Source organism: Propithecus coquereli, unplaced genomic scaffold (genome assembly GCF_000956105.1).
Source record: "Propithecus coquereli isolate 6110/MARCELLA unplaced genomic scaffold, Pcoq_1.0 Scaffold221, whole genome shotgun sequence".
NCBI classification, from domain to species: domain Eukaryota; kingdom Metazoa; phylum Chordata; class Mammalia; order Primates; family Indriidae; genus Propithecus; species Propithecus coquereli.
The window spans coordinates 3,113,805-3,140,328 of NW_012147301.1; the positions used below are offsets into that span (position 1 = coordinate 3,113,805).

Genomic DNA, 26,524 nt, shown 5'->3' on the forward strand with positions numbered 1-26,524 from the left:
AATAATATAGCAGCAGTATGTACTATGGAATATAGAAAGAGGCATTAACCATGAGGTTATTGCAATGATATATAGAAGATGAAGACCTGAACAAGGTCAGATGAAAAAGTGAGTCTAAAGGGCAAGATATCCAATTTAGTGAATGATCAGATGAGGTGATGAGGAAAAAAAAAAAGAACCAAATATAATTCCGAAGTATTGAGCCACAGCAACTGGAAAAACAGCAATGCTTAGGGGAGAAAAGCATAGGCAGCTTTCAGAAATGACGGACTGGAAGCACATTTGAAAGCAGATGCCAAATAAAAAATTTCCCCCTTCCTTATCCACCTTTCAGATTCATATACCCATAAACTTCACAATTCCATTTCTCTTCTTATAGTTCCATGTCTGATACCATTCTTTAGGACTCTGCTCTAGAAGCCATCAGTTCCAGAACAAAGATAAATGCTGAGTTTCACACCAAACTTCAGAATTTATAGCTGAAGTTTACAAGGTATATCTTGAACTTCCAATTCTGCTCACATAAATGGAAGTTCATCCCAACCAGACTCAAAGTGCTCTACCTAGGAATGTTGCTAAGAAAGTTGCTGATAATATACCCAAAGCCCACTGGCTTACTTTGTACACAGGATAGAGCAGACACTGCTGTCTTCCTCTACAAATAATGAACTACAGTCTAAGAAATGATAGGTACCAGCATGCAATGTGGCCTAACTGCCAGGATCTCGATTCCATGCTGTGGTCTGATTTCCAAAGGTTTTGTGGCACTTACTCTGGCCACTTTCCAATCCAATCCCCTATACTCCACTTGATACGTTTTTTTAAACCTATCTACAAAAACTACTTGTATTGCTAATATAAGTCCTTCTAAAATCTCACATTCAAGTGGAACACTTCACAACATAACCTTTAGATTACGTGAAAATTAGTAATGTGCTACAGATGGCTGGGAATAAAGTAAAGCACTCCTAGGACTTTTCTGAGTCCAAAACAAACAATAGTTCCACCCACCAAATTTTTCTATTCTAGATCGATGGATGTTTTAAGTACAAATTTAAAAACAGTGAATGCTGCTTCCAATGTTCAAAGGCAGATTAAACGTGATTTTTGCTATGTTAACAATAAAAGACTAAGGACCGTCCATCATCCTCTTAACCAATAAATAGCTGCCATTGGAAGTCCATATCAAAGAATTAACTGGGAAATACTGATAAAAATCCTAACTTGGGGAATTCACAACTTGGTTATGCACTGTTGAAAGCAAAGATTTCGTAACACTATTCTCAATCTCAAAGTTCTTTCAGTCACCCCCAACTTTTAATTTCTCAGTCCTTTTTAGGGGGTTATTTCAGAGGACCCCTCTGAAGGAGGGGGGTCCTTCAGAGGACCCCTTGTTAATGATACTTCAGCAAATGTCATCAATTTGCATTTTCAGCACTAAAAATAACATAATTTTATTTTCCAAACAAAACATAGTTGGCAACTCATATTCAGTTCCAATAAATTAATTCAAACCAGGGTTTTCACTGCCTGGCCAAAAATGGAAAAATGCCTAACCGACCTCTACAATCAGTCCAATTTAGCTCCAAGATTTCACATGTAAGAAACTATTAGATCCACAAAGTTACTTCTTATTGATACCTGGCAAATCCTTCCAGATACAATTTCCATCTCACAAGCTAAGTAAGTTTCCTTTTCTACAGCTTTCTGATTGCCACTCCTATATCTTAAACACAGCAGAAACATAAATGTGGCAAGCTGGTGAGCCTACAGAATGAGGTTACAAAACCCTCCAAAAAACGATGGCCTAATAAAAAGTACAGCTTTCCAAACAAAAAGGAGAGTCAAGCCCCAGGGAATTAAGACTGTACTCATTAGCTCTCCTGAATACTGACTGTATTTTTGACTCAGCAATAAAAAACTGCTCATTTATGTCAAACATTTTTGTCCCATTCTTCCATCATCACAACCTTGGTAATACGAAATTCTACAGATAAATGAAACCTTAGAGGTTATCTTGTCTAATGTGCTCATTTTACAGATAAGGAAAGTGAAAATAGAGGCATGACTTGCGTAAGATCACACAACTAGTTTGAGGCGTAGGAATGATCAGAACCTGAGTTTTATGACTCCTAATTCTGTGGGGTTTTTTCCCTCTATGCTTTGCAAAGCCATACTAGTTTAAAAAAAAAACAAAACTCTTAGATCAGAAAATATCTTAATTGTAACTAAGCCACACAAAAATAAAATTGCATCCACATAGAGAGAACAAAGTATTAGAACAGAAAGTACCCCCAAATCGACATTTGTTGAAAGAAGCAACCTTTGTTCATAGTGTACAGGGGGTTCTTAAGGGTGAATCCTGGCACACATTTTCTGAGGTATTTATTACCACCTGCTAGAATGTGTGTCCTGTTCTTCCATCAAATGTACTTCCTCAAGAGGCCACAGTGACCCTTGTGGGAAAGGTTAGAAAAGTGATGCTTCTGGCATAGATCACTGATGGTACAAAAAGAACCCACGAATGTGATGCCCACAATCAAGAAGAAAGGTCTGAAGCTGAAGGGGTGAAGACATTGCTGGGAGCAAGTAATCCTGAAAATGGAATAAGAATAAAAATCTGAGAGAAGTTGGCCACACAGTAATGACCAGAGAGCACAATAAAAAGAAGGGAGTTACAGAGCTTGCCTGGCATCAAAGAGCTCTCACCCGCAAAAGAAAGGAAGAAAAGATTCTCACAGAGACAAGAGAAAAGCCCTAGGTTTGCCCCTGAGTGATGGACTAGATATGACCTAATAGGTATTTGCCATCTCTTATTTCTGGGACTCTGATCCAAGAACAAACAGCAAGAGAACCATGAAAAATTAGCCCTGTTGGATCTGGAGTTCTGCCTTGACAAGATATAAAGCTCATTCATAGATCTGACTGTGCTCATGAGACTGCAGTTCAACTCCTGCTGCTAGAGCAAGGGGAGGAGGGAAGGAAGATAGAAAGGGGTGAGAGGGAAAGAGATGGAGGATCTGGGTTGTGACTATAATAGCTACAGTAATTAGAGTGTTTCCAAGCTGCTAGAGAAGTCTTCAGAGCAGAGAACTGGGATGGGAGATGGGGGAGGGGGAAAAGCAAGAGGAAGCAAACTACTATGAATGCTAGGAAAGGATATGTGGTTTGTGAAATTTTAATAAAACAAACAAAACTGTGATAGCTTCACACAGGAAAATCAAGAAGATTACATTCTTTCCCAGAAGTGAATACTGAACAATTAATTGCTATCGCTAGGCTCCCACTTAAAGCTAGGTTACAAACTAGGTTTAAGCAGACCCTTGCAAATGTCCCTGTCTATGTACTGGTCCACGAGCCTTGACCTGAGAGTCAAAGTTTACCTCACTTTCCCGCAAATCTCTCTGATAAACAGGCAGAACCTTCACTCCACTTGGGTGGGAAAGGGATTTCTGAACTCTAAAACAGTTAATATGACTTATTTCTCTTCAGTTAACTGTTAATTAGTACCCTGTGAATCCCATTAGATCATGTATGTGTGTGTGTTTTTTAATAGAAGGAGGACACAGCCTGTTGGCCTAATACAGAAAATGAATGGAAGGCAATAAAAAGGTCAGAAAATAAACACCAAATTACTTACTTATAAACTTCAGGCTCAGGGCCAGGCACAGTGGCTCACACCTGTAATCCCAGCACTTTGGGAGGCTGAGGTTAGAAGATTGCTTCAGGCCAGGAGTTCAAGACCAGCCTGGGCAACACAGGGAGGACCCTGTCTCTACAAAAAATTTAAAAATCTGTCAGGTGTGGTGGTATGTGACTGTAGTCGTAACTATCCAGGCAGGTGGCTGAGGTGGGAGGATTGCTTGAGCCCAGGAGTTCAAGGTTACAGGGAGCTATGATCATGCCACTGCATGCACTCCAGCCTCGGCAACAGAGCAAGATCCTGTCTCTAAAATAAGTAAATAAACTTTAGGCTCTATGGCACTCCCTACTACAATGGCATGAACATGTGAAAGAAAAATAAAATCATATTAATAGAAAATGATAATCTATAAGAATAATCTGGGAATTTTCAGAAAACCTCAAGATAGAAAGTCATTTTCCAACTTACAGGAAATGCTATACTTGTTTTCAAGATAAATAATGATAATATAGCTATTTCCTTAACATCATTTGGCCCTGTGGTGATGATTTGGTTCTAACAAGTGATATTAATCTCAATGTCGGGGAAAGAGTTACAAAGGTGCTGGGAGAAATAAAACAACCAACTGAGGAGATGCAAACTTCATGTGGAGAACTATATTCATAATACAAAAACACAAGCAGATTTCTTGAGTAAGGCATGTCAGGTAGACCTAAGAAAATGTCAATTACATCCCTCACATAAAACCTGTTGGGTATCCTCTCTCTGGGCTAAATCTTTTCCATCACACTGAAAGCATTTTCTCCTTTCCATCTCCCTCTAATAAACAAGTACTAGAATCACTGAATGACCACTATTTCCTTCCCATTCATATAGGGCATAAAGCCAGATCTCCCAGAAACACAATAGGGCCATACAGGACCACATCTAGGGCATGCTACTCAGTAATCTAAAAGAAACAGACATAGAAGAATCTCTTTTCTCTATTCTGTCATAATCTCACTAACAAAACAACACCAGGCATTAAGAAATATGAAACAAAGTGCAATTTCACACATATGAACTGAACCTAAATCACGGAAGACCAAGTATTTTCTTGTCACTGTGGCACGTGATTCTTCAACCACCTGCTCAATAATCCCTCTTCAGCTGCACAGCTGCTGCCAATTCCACATGCCTAGCTAGGCAGGTGCTTTGGTGAATTACCTGTTCCCTAGTGAAAAGAGTCCTTCACCGACACTTAGTGGCCCCAGAACCTGCCTATCAGCATCACCCATCTTCATTTTGTCTGTCACAGCCAACTTTTATCAGAGAGGCATCATGAAGGCATATTTAGTATACTACGTGATTTTGTATTTTGTAAGGCTTTTTGTTCTTTGTTCTTAAAGAAAACTGATCTTTAAAAATCAAGCAGAAGTGAGAATTAAGCCGCTGAAAAGAAAACTCGCCACACAACATAAAGCTGCCTTATCTCACAGTGGCCCCATCTGCCTGGCAGTATTCCCATCCATGACCAGTTTTCCACAAGGGATTTAACAATTGCTTAGCTACCTTTGGAGTGGGAGAAACTGGCAGTAGAAATACTAAGGTACCTGGCAGAGAAGTAATTAGAGAGAGGAAACAGTGGGAACTTAGGGAGAACACATGTCATTGCTGTACTTAGTATCTGTGGCTAAGCTCAGGCAATAGTGTTCTGAGTCAAATAAATAAGGAGTGGCACTTCCACTTGACAGAGCAATCAGTAAACCCCTCAACAAATTATCCTGTTCCAGTCATTTAGTTGCTATATGCTAATTGCAATGTAATTGCTACCAGGAGCCAAAATTATGCTTCCATATCCTCACAAAATAAGCACTAATCTGTCCAGCTATCTAGACCTCTCACAAGAAAATATTTTTTACCAAGAAGCTGGAGGAAAAATCCAAAGCACTCTGAAAGACAGTCACAATCATAAGACTCACATAAGATTCCTTGTGGCAAGGGCCAATTCTGAAGCCACTAAATCTAATCAGGGCAAATTTAATCTGAGGCTTCTGCCTTCACTGTCACCTGACAGCATGCAGAAATAAATGCCAACAGCCCAAGAGCAAAAAGCTTTGGATTCAGTTTAGCTGAGGCTTCACTCAGAGACCTAGGACATAGAGTTAGAAACAGTCTAAAGCCAGAAAACACCCCCAGTAAGGCCTTAAGACAGTTCTGCCATCAAAAAATACAAAGATCAGAACAACCTGTTCCTTCCCATCAAAAGCCCAACACCTAACTGGCAGGCCATCATTTTAAGAAGGTCACTGAAATAAGGGATGAGAGAGATACCATAGTCAGACTCACTGCCTCAGAAAGACCTTTACCCAAACCAAAGGCTAAAGTTCCCATTCAACTATACCCTGTGGGAAATGGTTGGCTATTGTGTACACAGTGTATTGTACAGTACACAGGACGGGACAATACTCCTCTCACAGTAAGTTTTACTTCTAATCTCTCTTTAAAGTTTTCTTTAAAGTCCTAAATGGAAACCTCTTTTCTAGCCCCAAATAATTTTTTACACAACTAATAGTACATAAATATTATTTGGGCACTTCTATCAGATAATAGGATCACCTCCAGTTTGTTCTCATGCTTCTCTCATTAATAATCCCCAAGATCTAAATGATTTTTTAAATTTTTCATCTCTTTGGCAAAATTTTCCCTAACACAGAGGCAGACGTGGACTTTCTGCACAATGAACAAATCATCTCCTCCCATTAGAGTTAAAATAAATATTAAAAGGAAAGTTCTGTTCCCACAGCCCTTGCCCAGATAGGCAAATTCTGTGGCTTTTTTGTTGTGCAATTATTATCGACCAGGAAGTCACCACTGAAAAGGTACTTGGTCCTTGACTCCCTATCTTAAACAGGTTTTTAGTGGTATATTCCTACACAAACAAACAAAAATCACTGCATGAGTGTCCCATCTATATAAAAAGAATTAAATATGATGGCTCAAGTGAGAGTAGCAACCTCCCCTTGGAGTCTTCTCCCTTAAGGGTCTGACACAAATGTCATGGTTGAGTCTCCCAGACTCCATTCTTCCACAACTTCGTACAGGCTAGCCAAAGAGGCAGGCACAACATGGCTGGCATCCCTATTCTTCTGAAAAATGTGTGCCAATGAGCTCTGCATTGTTCCTCACTCAAAAAGAAGAGCCTTTCTGTCTGGCCTCCTCCAATGGCAAGCCCCAGTCTGGAAAAGGAAGAAAATGGCACTGAGGAGCCTGGGAGATGGAGCATATCCAAAGCTCTCAGACAAGACTTGAACCTATGACCTTCACTGTGTACACAATAGACGGGTGAGAGGGACCGGTTTATCTCTGCTGCAGCAGTTCTCAGCCCTGGGGTAGCACTCCCGATAAAACGACAGGACTATTGTGTGTGGCAGCAGAACGGGCATCTCCTCACAGCAGCCCAAACCAGCCCTCCCTCCCCCAAGACAAAGCAGCAGGGGTGAAATCAACTCAAGGCTGCAGAGCAAAGCCTAACACGGAAAAGCGAGGCCCGTGGGGGCCTGGGGACTCTCCTCGACCCCTGGGGCCCTGGACACATGGCTGGAAACAGACAGGCTTCCTCCCCCATCTTTCCCACTCTCGTTTAGGTAGGAAGCTGTTTCTTAGAGAATTTGATCATCTGTGATTTGTTCAGAAATATTCCCCCTGAAGGGCTCTGATCTCTCCACCCTGTGTGAGCCTAATTCCTAGAAGCTGGAATGACTGTTTGCCGCTGCCTGTTTCACAAACACACATTAATTGGTCAGATGTGTCTCCTCCTCCTCAACCCCAGAGGGAGGAAGGAGAATCTGAGCAAGGCAGAGATGATCCAGCCGTAATTACACAGAAAGGGAAACGAGGGCAGCAAGGGTTTTCCAAACAGGACAGGGTCACAAACCCTCCCGGGGGTGCAAGGACAGCAGTTAAGGTCCAGGCCCAGGGATCCCTCCATCTTGAAGAAAAGGGCAGGAGTAAATGTGACCTGAAGACTGTTGGGGCACACCCCCCCAACCCACTCACAGCACGCTCCCAGCCACCTCGCTCCCCCTTCCTGGGCCGCGCACACGTCCTGCTTCCAGCCCCTTGCTCTGAACCCCCCCAACTCCCCGACTGGCCCGGTCACCCGGGGCCCCCTCACCATACCCAGACTCGCCTCAGAAACTCTCTGGCCTGTCCCCACAGCCTGGGCACCCCTACCCTCAGCCTGAACCGGCCCGGGCCACGCTCTGAACTTCACCCCGCGCCCCTCGACGCCCCCTCCCCCACCCACGCAACGACCCCCCCATACACACCTTCCCCTCGCTCCGCCCCAGTCCCCCAACCCCCACTTCCTCCGTCAGGCGCCGCCGCCGCCGCCCCCGGCCCCCATCAGCTCCCCTCAGCCCCATCGGCGCCGCCGCCGCCGCCTCCCTCCTCCCCCAGCCCCGGCTCCACACAAAGCTCCGGACTCACCGCGCGGCCGGTCCCGGGAGCCGCCACCTCCGCCCGCCGGGGGCCCCGGGCCGTAGAGCAGCCGCTGCTACGGGGCCCAGGCCGCCATCCGTTCCCGCGGCCCCTCCCCCCACCCCACCCCGGCTCCGGCTCTCCGCCCCCTCCCCGCGCCGCTCAGCCCCGCCCGGCCGGTGCCGCTGTGTCCGGGGCCGCGGGTCCCTCAGCCGCCGCCACCGCCGCCGCCGCCGCCGCGATCCGGGACAACCAGGACCGCCTGGAAGACCCGGACACTGGACTACCAGGCCTTCGGATCCGGATTCCGTGCTGGTGTGGAGGCTGGAGCGGGTGAGCGCACGGGAAACCCGGAACCTGGATGAAGGAGCGAAATCCTGGGTCTTGGAATGCGCGGTCACCCGGAGCCCGGATTACAGAGTGGAAACTGGGAATGCTGGAAAACCCGGCGAGCCGGTTAAAACGAGATAAACTCGAAGAAACCCGGATTGGAGAGCTCGAGCCTAACGCTCTCTCCTCGTGGACAGGAAAACTCTTGCTGGACCAGACTTCCTCACAGAGAGGTCTCTGGGGAAGTACTGTACCTCAAATACAGAAGACACCCATTCTGTAGATGTCCTTCGACTGTGGGGAGAGGGAAGGGCCATAGGGGATCTGAACACGAACATCCAGAAAGAACAGAAGAGCAACCACAGCTCAGGACGGTTTTATCCATTTTACTCCTTAGTTCAGCAAAGTACCCCGACCTAATTTTTTATCCTTTGTTCTCCAGCTTTTTTTTAGGGTTACCATTTGTTTTTCTCTCCCATGTACCCATTTCTAATCTTTCTGTATCTTTCACTTCACCATCCTATATCACTAAATCTTGTTGCTTTTTATTATCTAAAAGTTTTATTCTGTCCTTCTGCAACCCCGCCATTCTATTTCTACTGATTGTAACTTATCTTTCCTTATCTGCCATTCATCTCAGATTGCCCAAGCACACTATCTAGTACACAGTAGTCCATGTTAAGTGAACCCTCCCCACTCACCTCTCAACTGAACACATATAGGCTTCCTGATGACCTCCTAAGACTTCCACCGCATTCCATAGCAAACAAATTTACCTCAATTCTCCAGGCTCCCCATGCTTGCCCCCTATCATGTCCTTCCTGTGTCCCTGACCATTTTATTGGCTTTGCAGTTATCTTTCCTTTCTTCCCTTATCCTGAGGCATCTTTCAACAGTGCCCCTCAATATAGCATGTGACTTGGAGATAAAGTGAGGTCATAAAATCCCTTTACTCATCTCCATCTCCACACCAAAAAAAAAAAAAAGAAAAAAAAAGGCGGGGGCGGGGGGTCTTGACAGCCAAAGATGAATACTAAACCTGTCTGGTCTAGGAAAAACAACCCCCCTTTGGTCCACCAATATTCACATTATTCTAGGAGAGTACAAGGGCAGAAATGATCTCGTGACAGCAAACTTCTAATGTATACCAGATGATGTCACAAGTAAGGATTCAGCTACTTAGTAGGTGGAGAAAGAGAAGGGTTTAGTGTTTTAGACTTAGATGTTATTTAATTAAGGGCTGAACATTCCAGTAGTCATCTCCTACTGCAGGACCATGACTCTACCACTGGAGAGGACTAGACTGCAAAAATAGGGAAGAAAAGCAAACATTCCTGCAGTGAACCCCAATTTTTAGCCAGAGAAAGTTCCCAAGTCTGGAAGAACCACTAAAAAATTTTCAAGTGATCAGACGTTCTCCTGTACAGTAACAGAATCTTAAGTTTTGACTTCCTATTCCTCTAGACCAAGGATTGGCAAACTCCATCCCACGGGTCACATTAGGCTCATTGCCTGTTTCAAAATGTCCCATGAGTTAAAAGTGATTTTTGCTTTTTCTTTTTGTAGAGATAGGGTCTCACTATGTTGCCCAGGCTGGTCTCGAACTCCTGTCCTCAAGTGATCCTCCCACCTTGGCCTCCCAATGTGCTAGGATTACAGGCATGAGCCACTGCACCAGGCCTGATTTTTAAATTCTTTCTTAAATTTGTAAACAATTAAAAATAATCAAAAGGATATTTCATGATATGAAAATTATATGAAATTCAAATTTCAGTGTCCACAAATAGCTTTATTGGCTCTAGCCAAGCTCATTCATTTACATTATCTATGGATACATTTGCACTACAACAGCAAAGTTGAGTAGTTTTAAAAGACTGTATGGCCTGTGTAAAGCCTAAAATATTTGCTATCTGGCCCTTTACAGAAAAAGTTTGCCAATCCCTGCTCCAGACAAGCACTATCTGATAGAACTTTTTGCAGTGATGGAAATGTTCTATATCTGCGCTGTCCAATTCTGAAGTCGCTAGCCACATATAGCTATCTGAGCACCTGAAATATGGTTAACAGTGACTGAAGAACTAAATCCTAATTTAGCTGAAATTCAAATAACCACATGTGGCTAGTGGCTACCATATTAGTATAGCTCTAGATTCTTCTCAAATCTTCTATATTGACATTTTTTGTTCCTCATGCCAAAATTTCACTCCCTTCCTTTGACATACCTCTCTATGGCTTCTCAGGGCCCCACCCCAACTACCACATACACATCCATTTTTCTGACTCCAAGCTAGGATACATTTCCTAGGTCATCTCTCTGGGCTCTCCATTGTCACAACTGAAGTCTGAAATCTGATCAGTTTACGAAAGTCACCCCATGAATTAAGCCACATTATTCACACACACATAAACGTACAGATATTTATACAAGTTTCTTTGTGTCAGAGGATGGCAATGTGGCTATGTTCTTTCTTTGCATGAGAGTAGCAGAAATGCCCTCCGAATGCTGGATCCCTTGTTGCTGCCACAGACTGTGATATAGATCACCTCCCTCCAAACACATTTACAGAAGCTGAGAACAGCAGATATGTACTAGCTATTTGAATCTCAAGGAAAAAAATTCCTTTATCACTGGACTTTCTTTTCTCCCCCAGGCCTAACAAACTAAAGTTAGCTGATTTCTCTAGTTTAACAGATACTTGCTTTTTACTGGTCCTTTTTAGGTAGCCAAGAGAACAACCTCCATGCTGTCTCGATCTTAGCTAGAAATGATAGCAAAGGCACTATTTTAAAAAAATTACTAAATTAAATGAAATCCACATAAATGGGCTTAGTAGAGACAGTAGTTAAAATGGTAAGAGATTAGGGTTATAACTCAAAAAAGCCATAACTTTGTATTCATAATTATTTGTAAAAATGATCTTTAAAGTCCAAATTTTCCATACTTTCCTCCTAAGAAAAAATGGATTCCTGTAAACTTCTGACTTAAGAAGAAAAGAGCGGACACCTAGTTTTCTTTCTCCAGATTAGCTACAGCAAGGAAAGAAAACCCTTACTCTATTCCAAACATCTAACTACAAGGCCAGGGCTTCCTAAACTCTGATAAAGTCTCTAGTTACATATATCCCCTACTCTGACCTTATATAAATGGGACTGAGTCCTGCCTGGAAAAACAAAAACAAAAAACAAAAAGGTGAATCCTTTAGGTACTATACAAAGTGATAGCAATTGAACCCAACCATCCAAAAGGGGGCACAGATATTTAGACTGCAACAGAAAACCGGCTCAGAAATGTGAAACTTCCCTCAGGCCAAGCTATCCCAGAGTTACAGGGTCAGAGCAAAGTGTTATAAAGTACTGAAAGGCTATTCCTGGATGAGTTTGCACTCTGGCTACTAAGAATTTCCATGAGGTTTTAAATTATGCTATTTATCACTGAGCAACTGAGGGCCATACCCCCAAGTTTCTCCCATACTTCCTCCCAAGTGTCTCTGCAAATAAAAGAGAGACCTTATACCACCACCAGCATATGAACTAAAGACAGGCTTTCACAGTCTAACTATAAAAAGGAGAAATTTCTAAGTTACTCTGCCATTTACTCATGTGGCTCCAGCTGTACAGTTTGGATGCTAAGGTGGGTTCTTGTAAACTTGTAAAGTCCTTGTAAACTTTCTTATCACCGCACACAAAATGGTTGCATAACCTGATCTGTTGCAGCTCCTACGTTTTTCTTTAGCCATACACACATAATCTATCTAGGTGGAAAAATCAATCCAGACACCTCTGTCCTCAGGCTGTTGTTGGAATAATTTTTGTTGTTGTCTGTTCTCTATGCACTTCACCTCCTGCCTTTTGATTTTATTTTGGTGTTAAAAGAGCCAGACAACTCCAGCATAGAATTCAAGATGCTACTGCTTGGTAAACCATTAACTGCATAGTGAACCCAGTATGGCTTCGTTAATAACAGGGTCTGCGGGAGGCCAGATTTTTTTTTTCCCCTAAAGAAGTGCCATTAGCCGTCCTTTCCACTTTATTCACAGAGGCTAAACAGAAAGAGAATACTGCATGTTTGCGTCACCAGAACAAGAATCTGGTGGGTTTTCCCTGGGAATCCAGAGTGATCAGGGCTTGCAGAACCAATGCCTAGAGCTATGCAACAAGCAGGCCTCACAGCTGAGTGAACATCAATGCATAATGAGTAGAGGCATTTCAATGCAAATAACGCTGAATATGAAGGATTAAAGAAAAGGGGAAATTAATCTTTTTCATAACACGGGGCACTTTTTTCCTCTCCCTTACTCTCTCTTTTTTAAGTCATGCACACAACTGCTGGAGGGAGTCCAACTTCCCCAGTGTGGTGGTGTTGGCTTTATAAAAAGCAGAACATACACATTTAAGACCACGAATTTCCTCAGGATGCCAGCAACTGAGATTCTGACAGCTCTTCAGAACAGCCTCAGAAACAAAGTGCTTCACCAAGTAGGGCCAGAGTGACAAGGAAAAATCTCATTGCACACCAATCTCTTGTTTTTCCAAAGCTCATAGCTTCCTGGGATATGAATGGTTTAAAAGGTTTGGTTTCAGCATTTGGGGATATTTGGATGCATTTACTGAAGCAATTTTATTCTTCAGTTTGTTTCTAATTGCCCCATCGAAGTGATACTTTTGCAACAAAATAAATAGGGCAGCTTCATGCTGCTTTAGCAGGTGGCTCCATCTCCTCCAAGACTGAACCTTCCATGTTCTGGCTTCTCAAACCAAAGAACAAAGTGGAAACACTTCTTCAGATAATCTCTTAAAAAAAAAAAAAAATCTGCCAATGAGGGTTACTCAGCTTTTCACTTAGACTGTTCACTTTAAAAGACATTGGACTGGAACAAAAAACTTGTTAAAAACCTTTTTGTCCCATCACAGGTTTATATTAAACACAGGACTACTCAAACATCCTATTACTCTGCCAGACTATCATTTTGAAAAGAAACTAAAACCCAGGGGGCCCCTCAAAAAAATCATTAACCTAGGTTAAAAATTTTCCTAACTACAAATACAAGTCTCAGCGAGGAAAGCAATTTCCAACTTGTTCCTTTCTCTTCTGATACCATTCTGAGAAAAATGTCAAAGACCTAGAATTTTTAAAATAGGTTTTTATAAAGAATGTATTCAAAGATTTTGACCCACTACATAAAGTAAGAACCCCACTCTTTAAGAAAAATATACAGATTTTGTTAAGAGTTTAAATTCTGAGTGATTCAAGCCTGATACCAAGTCTTTAGATTTCTACTGTTTCAATTCCAAAGGACCACTGGACAGCAATTTTAGGGTACAAAACTTCACTATGCTGTATAGTTCCTTTTCTCCTGTGTCAGACAGCTTTATTCTGCTTCATTAACCCCTTCTTTGCTCCTTGATGGATCTTGGAATCCAGTTTCCCTGTAAGGGAGAAAAAGAAGTCTCATTATTTATTTTTTATATTTGCAATGCAAATCTTTTGTGGCCTCCCAGGTCTTCTAGTTACTGTGTTCCTGTCACATTCAATTATCTTGCTTCAGGACTCAAACACTTCCAAACTTCAGAGTTTCATTCTGTAAGAATGCAGAAGAAGTAGGAACACTAATACACACACACAAAATGAGTATTGCCCAAAAAATCTAAGAAGTTAATATTTCTAATTTTGTAGCTACTAGAAAAGACATATCATGTTTTTTTAGGGTGTCTGATGCTAAGGCAAAATTTTTAGGAATATACACATGTAATAAAGGAAGGCATTTCACACGGTGGGAAACCCATTCCCCTGACCAGTTAACTGGCTGAGCATAGTGCAATAATGCATGAACCTCCTTTCACAGTGAGAAAAGCAGTTCAACTCACCCTTTAGCAGCCTCACACTTAATAGGGGGAGTGACCTCAAACAGTGGAGTAGAATTCACATGAATGCTTTACTGACAAAGGGCCCCTATCACCAGCTAAGAAGGGTAAAGGTCATAGGCTGTATGACTCTTCTAAGTGTTAAACTTAGAAAACAAGCAAACTTCCTGTTCCAGGTGACCCTAGTGAGACCACTTTACTGAAGTGGTTGGTCTCTGACCTCTGACTCCTCAGATCTACTGGGATAGAGTTTGGCTTAGGGTAACAGCCTTAGGAATCATCCATCTCACAAGAAGGATCTTAACAGAATTCCTGTCTTCTGAGAACAAAGCTTGCAGTTTGCTTTCTCTCACAAAAAGTCTCATTTAATAGTGATGGCTGAAAATAGAAACAGTTCAGTCTCAGTACTCGAAAATAAAACAAAAAACAGGGAGCCTCCACTTTCAAGGGCAGCCAGGTATACTACAGGCCCATACCCAGAACTATTGCTTCTCATTTGTTGTCATTTTCATTCGTTGCAGCAATGAGGTATAACAGAAAGACCACTGGATAGAAGTCAGAAGACCCAGGTTCTAGTCTACCTTTCTCAGATACTAACTAGCGGTATGGCCTGGAGCAAGTCATTCCATCTCTCTGGGCTTCAGTATTCTCATTTGTCCAACTAAGTTAAGAATACATGTCCCGACCACTGCACAAGGAGACTGTGAAACAAGTAACCTCAGCCTAACAAGTTTGTCTGTTTTCTTAAGTCCCACCCCTGTCTCTCTCTTTAGGGTTATTACACTTGCTTCTGCAATAACAGTACAGTCCTTTTCTGGGCTTCCTCAGAAACCATCGCTAAGTGATACTCTGAATGCCATTCCACAAAAATACAATGGTATTGATTTTAATTTGGGCTTTAGAGCATAGGGTGTTCCCAGGGATTTAGGAGTTCTTTCATACTCTATGCTGCCTGGCTGCAAACCTGAACATGCCAACAATCTGGCAAAGAGCCCTATTATAAGGCAAGTAAGGCTTTGTATCTCCATAATGCTACCATAGTGACTGTGAAATGACAGATGCTCAATAAATGCTTTCATCAAATGAATTAGACAAAGAAGGTGGCCAGTTATACTTACAGTTAAGCATCCCAAATCCAAAAATCCAAAATCTGGAATCCTCCAATAAGCATTTCCTTTAAGCATCATGTTGGAGCTCAAAGAGTTTTGGATTTTGGAGCATTTCAGATTTCAGATTTTCGGATTTGGGATGCTCCACCTGTAAATGAAATGATATATGATAAAGTGCTTCATAAATTCAAAGTCTCCTGAAAAGGTAAGAGTGGTTGTGTTATTTATGCTGAGACTTGGAGTTGTGTTTCTTAGTTATGGTCTCAGTTTTACCTTTAAATTACCATAAAACCCCATGCAAGTCTTTTAATTATATTTATTTCAGATTCCTCATATTAAAAAAGACATAACTGTTTTCACATTCTCAAAGCTTTACTGTGTAAGAACATTCCAAGTCTAAGTTTCAGAAAACTCCAGTCTGACTGTGAAAGCCCTCAAGCGAGACCAACTCATGTAAGATCAACCCATCAGAACAAAGCACTCAATGGTAGGGCAAAATAATCTCTGCCTTCAATGATGATGTCATAAAATGGAAAACTAATAGGAAGAAGAAGATATGAGAGGAACACGGATTTCTAAGGCATTCCCATGGATTTAGAAATTCTTTCATACTCTGGGCTGCCTAAAAAAGTGAGACATGTGCCAGCAATCTGTGAACTTACAATAAAGGAGTTTTTTGTAGCCCTAACATCTACCAGAGTGACCGTTAATAGTAGCAGCTGTGGCCATAAAGGCAAGGGACTTGGCTTGCAGGAAGAAGTAGTCATCATGGCTGTCCTCGGATTGTAGGAAATCTGAGCTCTGAGTTCTAGTTCAGCCCAGGCTGTCAAGACTTGGGATCTGGATAGTGAACTACAGTGACATACAATATATGCTCTTCATAGTAGAGTGACAATGCTTAGTTTCTGTTTTGCCCCAATATTTTTATATTTAGTGCCTAAAGCATATCAGTGTTAAACCACATCCTCAATCATAGTGGCCAAGAGAAAATCAAATGCATGTGTAGCAGATAAGCAAGAAGTTAAAAGGGGCAAAAGTATTTGTCATCAATCGACATAACTCTCACAGGAATTTTCACATGCTTTGCATAAAATATAACACAATATTTGCATGAGTTTATGGAGCATGAAAAGTAAGAAATATTTTCCTTTATCTCCTTAAGTGCTCAACCTATGCGTTCTACTATAGTTAACTTTTTTGCATTTACTAATTGTAACAGACACACAACCAAGTGATAGCATGTTGTACATTGCTCTTTTCTGAAATATTTTAATTTCAAGAGACACAGCTACTCTAAGGTCAAGCAAGCTCAAGTTTACACATCCAAAGACAAACAAATCAAAATATATATCTTTAAGGCATGTATACATACATATATACTTGTGATGCAACATGTAAATGGATTATATTCTAAAAGTTTATTTGCAAGTCAAAAGTTTAGAACTTGAAGCCAGGCACGGTGGCATGTGCCTGTAGTCCCAAGTACTTGTGAGGTTAAGGTGGGGGGATCTCTTGAGCCCAGGAGTTTGAGGCCAGGCTAGGCAACAGAGCGAGAACTCATCTCAAAAAAAAAAAAGTTTGGAACTTGGAACATATTTTTCATAGAACTAATCTATAAAGGGTAGCTAGGTTTTTAAGCCATCCCACATAAAAACATTTAAGCCACAGTGCTATGAGTGTTAATATTATTAATACTATGGAACTTAATCATTTGGTGTAACAATATATCCAGGGGAAAATATGATAAGCATTTCAAATTAAAAGCCAAGTATGTCTTTTCCTGTGTTGTACCAGGATCAAAGACTTTTCCAGCTCTAAACTACTGGAGGTATCCCCTATGGCTTAAGGGAAGAGCATTCTGGCAGAGTGGAAGGTTTTTAGAGATGGTAATGAAGAATGAAGAATAAAAGAGTAAGCAGTTATGAGGACTAGAAACTTCATACCAGACTAAATCGTTGGGTAGGCTGACTCAATAGAAATTTTTTCTTATAGCCTGAGCAACATAGTAAGAGCTTATCTCTATAAAAAATTTTAAAATTAGCCGGGCATGATGGCGCATGCCTGTAGTTCCAGCTGCTTAGGAGGCTGAGGCAGGACGGTCAAAGAGCCCAGGAGTTGGAGGTTACAGTGAGCTATGATCAGGCCACTGCATTCCAACCTGGGTGACAGCAAGAGCCTGTCTGTAAAAAAAAAAATTTTTTTCTGAGACATATAGGGATTACCTAACCTATTCCTTCCTTTTTAAAAAATTTTCACTACCTACCTATTAATTGAGACTAATGTTTAACTTTTCTGGTCTAGTATTAACTAATAGAAACAATAGGAAAAAGATAGGAAGTTATTAAAGCTTTCTCCTAAGAGCATCAGTCCCCCACCCCCACCCCTATTAAACCTTATGGAGATAAGGTTTGATGAAGGGTGGGTCTTTGGGTAGAAAAACTACTAAAGTAAAACATTTCAGAGAAATATATAAACTCTGTTTACACATAACATTTTCTCACAGGAGCTTAAGCAGCAGATGAAAACCAAGATGGGGAGGAGGCTAAGAAAAGGGAAGTGGAACTAAAGATCAAGAAATAGTGGGTCTAAGCAAGAACACTTACCACCTTTTCTTCCTACCACCTGTGTTGTCACCAGTGCCTAGAGTAAGGTACGGATGGAAGGGAGGAGGAAGGAGTAGAATGCCACAACCAAAAAAGAGGGAGAGTAATAGGAGATGTAAGTCCTAAATAGTGGAAAAGAAAAAAAAGAATTTCCAGGGCCATTTGGCCACCAAGTAAAATACAGTCTAAAGTAAGTAATTTGTGTAAGTTAAGGGTAATTTGGTACAGATTTTCTGATTTGTAGGAATCTCGGGAACATATGTTTCATTAATCACGATGGTTGCCTAAATTTTGCAGTGAATATACATTAATATAAATTCATACTCCAGGCATTTCATTTTGTGATTGAAAGCAATTTAACTTAAAGTGTAGTCAGCTGGCCAACAGCATTCCTATCACCTGAGAGCAAGGCCCAGAAGCCTGGGCTTTAACAGTTCGCTAGGTGATTTTTATTTTCATTATAGTTTGAGAAGTACTTCTCTATATAAAAGATTCATAAAATGGCTAGTTGGTCCATAAGGTATAGAGTGAGGTAGAGTTGTGCACAAGTAAAGACAATGCATGCCCCAGAATCATCCAGTTCACACAATGGGATAGCAGTGACACAGAGGCACAAAACAGTAACTGACATGAACAAAGTTGTTGATGTTGTTTTTCCAAGGAAGTTAGGCAGGGAGGACGCCACTATATGTTTTCTGAGATTGCTTTGAAACAGAAGAGGCTGCTTTAGCACTAGACAGAAGAAGAGAAATTGGGAGTTGAAGAAGAGCTATGAGTTGAAAGAGTAAAGTCAATAAGCACTTCCTGAGAAGTGACTATGTGGAGGGTACTATAATCACGAATACCTAAGAGCAAAAGTTACAGAAAAAGAAATCATTAAGAGGTTTCCAAAAGAAGACGAAAAGCAAGAAGGCTAGGGCAGAAATCTAGGAACCAACAATCAAGGGAAATGTGAGAAGTGGTACCTCCAAAACAGATGCTCAAAAATAAACACTTAAAATGTCTTATTCTTGAATACTGAAGAACAATAAATGACAATGTTGCCACTGGCATTGGCTTACTACTTTTTCTTTAATGAGCACTATAGTGAAGCAAAGCATACTTTTTTGGCTGACAAGTAGCATTTTAATGTAATGGGGTCTGGAATAGAAGTTTAGAGTGATTCACTAGCATTGTGAATTAACTGTGGATCAAGGTACCCTTTGGAAAGGCTATATTGTAGTTAACCTAACATTAAAGCTATTGAAATGTAATTATATTAATCCTTCAACACTAGGGATGCGTAGAACCAAGTAAAAAAGAGATTTTTAAAATATCAGACAACTGAGATATAAGACAAGAAAATAAAAGAAAATTAGACCATTAAAGATCAACTTACAGACTGGCCCAAAGGTAGTAAGTTATCTCTATTGTTCATAGTCAGTTACAGATTGAACTCTTTGTACTGCTCTTTCCCCCATTCTCACTACTGCACCTGACTAGTCTTTACAAAAAAAAAAAAAAAAAAAAAAGTAACTTACAGATTTTTGGATTTCCTTTAATAGGAAACTTCACAACCATTTCCTGGGGATTTTTGCAGATGAAAACAAATGGAGAATCAGATTCTTGACTGATGTCTGGAAACTGTGAAACATAAAAATAAAAAGTTCAGGCTAGTCGGGACAAATTTTGAATTTCAAGGAGATCAAAGGATGTCCCAGATTTTACCTCAACATTCTGATAGTACTCTCCATTTCACAGGTAAAGAGGATTATGCTCAACAAGCAAGAACAAACCTTCATCTTTCTGCAGGCCTTAGCATAGTATCATACAGTCTGACCTCTTGTCTCTGACTTCTTATAGTAAGAACAACTTCATAAAAAAAAAAAAAAGGGATGCCCAACATTCTCCTAGAAGAATCAGAACTGACCATTATTTTAATATAAGCAACTGTGAGTCAGGAGACTCCGAGGTCTCCTTCAGGAACATCAGGCATCCTCCTATTTCAATTCAAGTGAAGCACTGAAAGACTTAAGAAAAATAAAACATTTGTGGAAATTCTGCCAGAAACAGTACACAGAGCCCTTTTCTCACTAAAGGGAAGGAAGATGATTCATTCAGAAAGGTATGAACATGCAAAAGCTGTTTTGCTGGATGCTTTCCAGACCTACTTAGGGTGAAAAGGTAACTAGCAAAGCAATTCTGAAAATTATTTACAAGCTCCTCTGGATCTCTTATCACAAAACGAATCTGTGTGAATAGTTAGGACTTTTATTCCGTCTATAAAAACAGATACAGAATCTAGAGTAAGACTATGCTAGCCACACAATTTAAGGAACTGGGTGTTGGCAGAAAATAATCTCTGGCAATGCCTAACTGATTTGGAATTTCATCTTGGGATGTCTTATGTTTAGTATGTTCAACAAATATGATTCATAGACTTCTGGGTTAGACTTCATTACCAGAGGAGACTTTCTCTGAATAACTACCATCAAAAGTATGAAATTACCCGTATTTTCCACTCTTATTCATCTGCTAAGATGTGTCTCCTAAAGACCTACAGTTCTAAAGTAGAAATGTTGGTTTCAGTAAAAAAAAAAAAAAAAAGTAAGAAAATTCAAATTTCTCTTGAACTAGTGGAAGTGTGAACAGTTAAAATTCTTTATTGACCACTCCTGTCTGGGGTGATTAAGTGATGCTGTGGGGAAAATAGAAGGGATTTTTGATAGCTTTTTGTCCTGCCATATACCATGGCTTTCAGAACAGGTATGGTATGTACTTTGATAAAACACATACTTAAATCAAGTATCAGTCATAATAATATTCACAGGCAGGGGTAAAATGTTCATAATGGAAATGAAAGACTAAAGATGGGAAGGTAAATCTCCTCTTCTTTCTTTATTCTCTGGATATTTGGAACTCCAAGAAAAGCAAGGCCCAGTTATTGCTGGGTATTAGAAGGAAGTAAGCTCTACACAAGATCCATGCTGAGGTGCTCTGGCACAAGACCAGAAGCTGCCATCAAGATCTTCAAACTTGGCCGGGCACGGTGGCTCACGCCTGTAATCCTAGCACTCTGGGAGCCTGAGGCGGGTGGATAGCTCAAGGTCAGGAGTTCGAGACCAGCCTGAGCAAGAGCGAGACCCTGTCTCTACTAAAAATAGAAAGAAATTTTCTGGACAATTAAAAATATATATATAGAAAAAATTAGCCGGGCATGGTGGCGCCTGCCTGTAGTCCCAGCTACTCGGGAGGCTGAGGCAGGAGGATTGCTTGAGCCCAGCACTTTGAGGTTGCTGTGAGCTAGGCTGACGCCACGGCACTCTAGCCCAGGCAACAGAGTGAGACTCTGTCTCAAAAAAAAAAAAATCTTCAAACCTAATTCTACAGAGGCCAAAGCAGCAGCAGTCACAGTGACCATCTCTTCAATTTTCCTGCTTTTCCTTCTCTATGGCTGAGAGAGCCTTGAAACAAAGAACAATGCTGTTAGGAATTCGTCGCTTTTCCAAAAAGCTGTTTCAGCCATTATCTCCTCTTTCTTCCACATCAATAATTCTTCCATCTCCACTGGATCAATCCCATTAACACACATTCTATAATGTCTGACATGAAATAAAAACTCCTATCCAGATCCCACATCCTTCTCCAGCTACTACTCTGTTTATCATACCCCCTTTACAACAAAATTCATCAAAAGATTATCTGTACTGCCTGCCTTTAATTCTTCTTCTATTTTTTCTCTTGAACTCACTATAAACAGGCTTTCACGCTCATCACTCCACCAAAATTAAAGGTCTTTGTTGACTTCCATGTTGCTAATCAAATTGTCAATTTTCAGTTCTCTTCTTAATTAATCTGTCCATAGAACTTCACAGAATCCTCTTCCTCTTTCTTGAACACATTCCTCACTTGACTTCCAGGATACCATTCTCTTCTTGGTTTTGCTACTTTACTGGCTGCTCCTCATCTCCCAGCCTTTAAATGTTGGAGTGCTATAGAGGTCAGACCTCAGACTTCATCTCTCTCTACATTTACAACCTTGTTGAACTCCTTCTGTCTCAGAGTGAAAAAATAAAATCTATCTATATGAATTTTCCAAGGTTCTAGAAATGCAAATCAAAACCACAATGACATACCACTCCATACTCACTAGGATGGCTACTATAAAACAAAACAAAAAACAGAAACAAAAAATAATGTGTTGGCAAAGATGTGAAGAAATTGGAATCCTTGTGCATTGCTGGTGTGAATGTAAAATGGTACAACTGCTGTGGAAACCAGTTTGATAGTTCCTCAAAAGGTTAAACACAGAATTACCATATGGCTTAGCAATTCCACTTCCAAGTATATACCCAAAACAATTGAAAGCAGGGACTCAAACAGTTACTTATACACCAATGTTCATAGCAGCATTATTCATAATAGCCAACAGTTCCCACAACCCAAATGGCCATCAACAAATGAATGGATTAACAAAATGTGGCCAGGTGCAGCGGCTCACACCTGTAACCCTAGCACTCTAGGAGGCCGAGGCAGGAGGATCGCTTGAGCTCAGGAGTTTGAGACCAGCCTGAGCACGAGTGAAACTCTGTCTCTACTAAAAAAAAATAGAAAAATTAGTTGGGTGTGGTGGCTCATGCCTGTAGTCACAGCTACTTGGGAGGCTGAGGCAGGAGGATTGCTTGAGCCCAGGAGTTTGAGGTTGCTGTGAGCTAGCCTGATGCTATGGCACTTTAGCCCGGGTGACAGAGTGAGACTGTCTCAACAAAGAAAAAAAAAAACAAAACAAAATGTAGTATATATTATACATACAATGGAATATTATTCAGCCTTAAAAAGGAAGGAATTCTGATACACGCTACAACATGGATGAACCTTGAAAACATCATGCTAAGTAAAATAAGCAAGACACAAAAGGACATATATCATATGATTCTATTTATATGAGATACCTACAGTAGACAAATTCATAGAGACAGATAGTGGAATAGAGGTTACTAAGAGTCAGGAAAAAGAGGAAGAAGAAGGTACAGAGCTTCTGTTTGAGATGATGAAAAAGTTCTGGAGATGGATAGTGATGACGGATGCACATGTTATGAGTGTACTTAATGCCAATGAATTGTATACTTAAAAATGGTTCAAATGGTAAGTTTTATCTTATGTTTATTTTACCACAATAAAAATAAAATAAAAAAAATCAAGGTTCTGAATTTCTTTTCCAAACCTTCCCCTCTCTCATTCATACGTCTTTCAATAAATGGCTATTCCACCCTTCTAGTTATTACAGCAAAAACTCTATAACCAATCCACTGGGATATCCTGTCAACTCTACTTTCAAAATATATCCAATATCTCACCACTTCTTAAAACCTCAGTGGCTACTTCCCTGGTCCAAGCCATCATAATGTCTCCCTGGATTTCTGTAATAACCTCGTAAGTGGTCTGTTTCTGCCCTTAACCTCCTTCTTGGTCTATTTTCAACAAAGCAGCCAGAGCTATTTTTTTAAAAAAGTATCAGATCATGTCACTCTTCTGTCTAAAACTCTCCAAGGGCTCTTCCTCTCAGTCAGAATAAAAGTCTAAGTCCTTACAGTGACCTCTAAAGTCTAAGTCCTTATCTAAGTCCCTAGATAATCTGGCCCATTTCCTCTCCGACACCTTCTCCTACTCCTTTCCTTCACTTTCACTCCACTCTAGCCACACTGGCTTCCTTGTTATTCCTGCTTCTGCTTCTCCGCACTTGCCTGTTCCCTCTTCCTGGGATGCTTTTAACCCTAGATATTTACATGGCTTTCTCCTTCTCTTCCTTCAGAACTTCGTTCCAATGTCAACTTTGGTTTTTTTGTTTTGTTTTGTTTTTATATACAGAGTCTCACTATGTTGCTCAGGCTGGCTTTCAACTCCTAGGCTCAAGTAATCCTTCTGCCTCAGCCTCCTGAGTACATGGGATTACAGACACGCGTCACTGTACCTGGCCCAAATGTCAATTGTGTAGTGAATGTTCCCTGATCACCCTATTTAAAATCAGAGCACCAGTCTCGCCACAAACCTGGCACTCTTAACCTCCCTCTCCTACCTTTTTTCCATGGCATTTACCTTCATCTGATACTATATAAAGTTTTTATTTGGTATTCCCTTACTAGGATGAAAGCTCCACAAAGACAGGGATTTTTGTGTTTTGTTTACTTCTCAGCACCTAGAACCACCTAGTAGGCAATCAATAAATATCTGTTGAATAAAAGAGCAATGAATCTACCAACTTGTGCATTAAGGTTATCTCATTCATGCTGAATACACACATGCTGGGAACTGGACACTGTTTGGACTGTAATTCTGGGTAAAAGTAGGTGCTAATCTGAATGTGTTCCCTCAAACTAAATTAAAACTTTTGTGTCTGGGCGAGTGGCCAGTATGGCTTTAAGTAAAACTACTCTGACATATATTAACAGAGTAAGCAAGTGTTAAATAGTGGGAACACCTGAAAAAATGATGGACAAATTAAATGATACAACAAGTTCCTTGGACCCATCATGCCTCACAATAAACATTAAAATCAACTTTCCCAACTGAATCTCAAATTCAAGTTCCATGTGGAATATCCCTCTTCCCATTACTACCACTGAACTTCAAGGGGCTTACAAAAAATAGAGAAGAGGAGCAAAGCAGCCTGTAAGGAATAAAGTAAGGCCTATGCATTGGGAGAAGGGATTATTTTCATTGTCAAATGCACTAAAGCAAAGTCAGCTAAGAAGAGCCTCGGAACCTCCGAAAAGCAACTGGAGCCTGGACAGTAAAGACCGTATTACACACTAACAAGTCAGGGGCTTACAAGTAAGGGATTTTGGTCTGAGAGTCAAAAGACTAAACTGCAGCTGACCCAGAGAAAAACTAAGAGAAGGGAGGTGAAGAATGTGAATAAACTCTGGATGTCACATCCAATTTAGAGAGGATGCTAGATTAAGAGTCACTGACATAGCACAATAGACAGGTTAGGGAGTTCTAAAATCAAGCAACTACCCAAATTTGGTTAAAAAAGACTCTTCAGGAAGTTGCTGTTGTTCTTGCCTACAAGGACTCCTATTCACCTGGTTTCCAGCCTGAGGAACGGGGGAGGTGGGCCTACTCTTTATTCATGCCTCATAAGTTTCATAGCTGTCTAACATAACAGATAATTACTAAACAGCCATTTTCTTCTCCTCTCCAGAGGGAAATTGTTCACCAGTCATCTAGAAAACATTTCTTTTGCCATTTTCATAAGAGAAAAAAAGAGGTTAATAGGTTTTGGCAACCACCACTGACTCAGAGACATGGGGACGTTTTCACCAAATCTGTAACCTTCCACATTGTTCTCTACTGAAGTGATCAATAATTCCTAAACTATGTCACTCTTCACAAAAAATCCCCATATGACCTATATATCTTATACCTGTCTCCAGAGGACTAACAGCTAAAGCAAACAATTAATAAGGAACTCCTTAACAAAGAATATATATTTGCTGTTGGTTTTCTTGGTTTGAACTTTGAGGATCTAGATAGGACATTAAATCAGGCTCTGAAATCTAGTTAGCTGAAAACCAACTCCAAGAAGATTGACGTGATAACAGAAAGAGAGAAGGAAATGAGTCTGATAAAGAGGCTACAAGCACAACAGATCCAAAGAACCATATCTTGAAAGCAACTGTGCTGATAGTTCTCATTTACATTTTTCTTCAAAGCAATTCAATGTGTTCACAGTATAACTAGCACCTCAGGCCCCACTATACTGCAAGATAAAAGTATTCTCACATCAGGGTAATATACCAATCACAATAGTTTGACCAGATGACTACTGTATTATTGACTAGAGTTAAGCAAAGATCACACCAGCAGGCCACAGTGGAATAGCTGAAATCCCTTGTACCAGTACCCAATTCAAGTCCTGTGCCCAGTATTAAAGACAGAGGCTTCCAACTCAATGCTACAGAGACAATGCACATATGCACCAGGAAAAAAGAATAAGTAAGGGATGAGGGCTAGGCAAGCTTATGGATCTTACGGCCATTTGTGGAAGACAATGTGGTTGAAGCCACACAGCACTGATTTCCTGGCCCCATCCTGCTCACAGTAACATTTCCACTGTGATTTTCTGTACCCTTTGGAATCTTATACTGGAACCTCCATGCACAAAAGAATGCAAACAAGTATATTTTCTCCAAAATTAACCTCGTAGCTTTTCTGGCTGAACTTTTCAAGACCTAACTGGGAGTCACCTATTCATGACAATTATTTTTGGTCTTAATTTTCATATAGACCAGCCTGGGCAACATAGAAAGGCCTCATCTCTAAAAATAAAAATAACAATAATTTCATATAATAGACTTTCACTCCAACTTAAACTAGTAAAAACCAAAAAAAAAAACAACAATTGCTCAATTAAAGATACATTGTGAGGTCCTACACCATTGAAGTCTACCCTGAGACTATTTCCTCAGAATGCTGAAGACTTCTGAGTTAAAGGCTGCACCAATTTTAGGTTTCACTTTCACAATGGCTAGTCC

The 26,524-nt window shown here is 40.7% G+C and overlaps 1 protein-coding gene across 1 annotated transcript in view; it reads right to left on the reverse strand.

The window, feature by feature from the left end:
• Positions 1–13,555: 13,555 nt before the first annotated feature.
• The window catches only part of TRIP4 (thyroid hormone receptor interactor 4), a 67,746-nt gene continuing 54,777 nt past the window's right edge, over positions 13,556–26,524 (reverse strand). Inside the window, exons 10-11 of the mRNA XM_012644830.1 lie at positions 19,529–19,631; positions 13,556–13,861 (exon numbers count right to left, since the gene is read on the reverse strand). Coding sequence (XP_012500284.1) covers positions 13,794–13,861; positions 19,529–19,631 — 171 coding nt within the window. The 3' untranslated portion in view covers positions 13,556–13,793. The remainder of the gene's footprint in view (positions 13,862–19,528; positions 19,632–26,524) is intronic.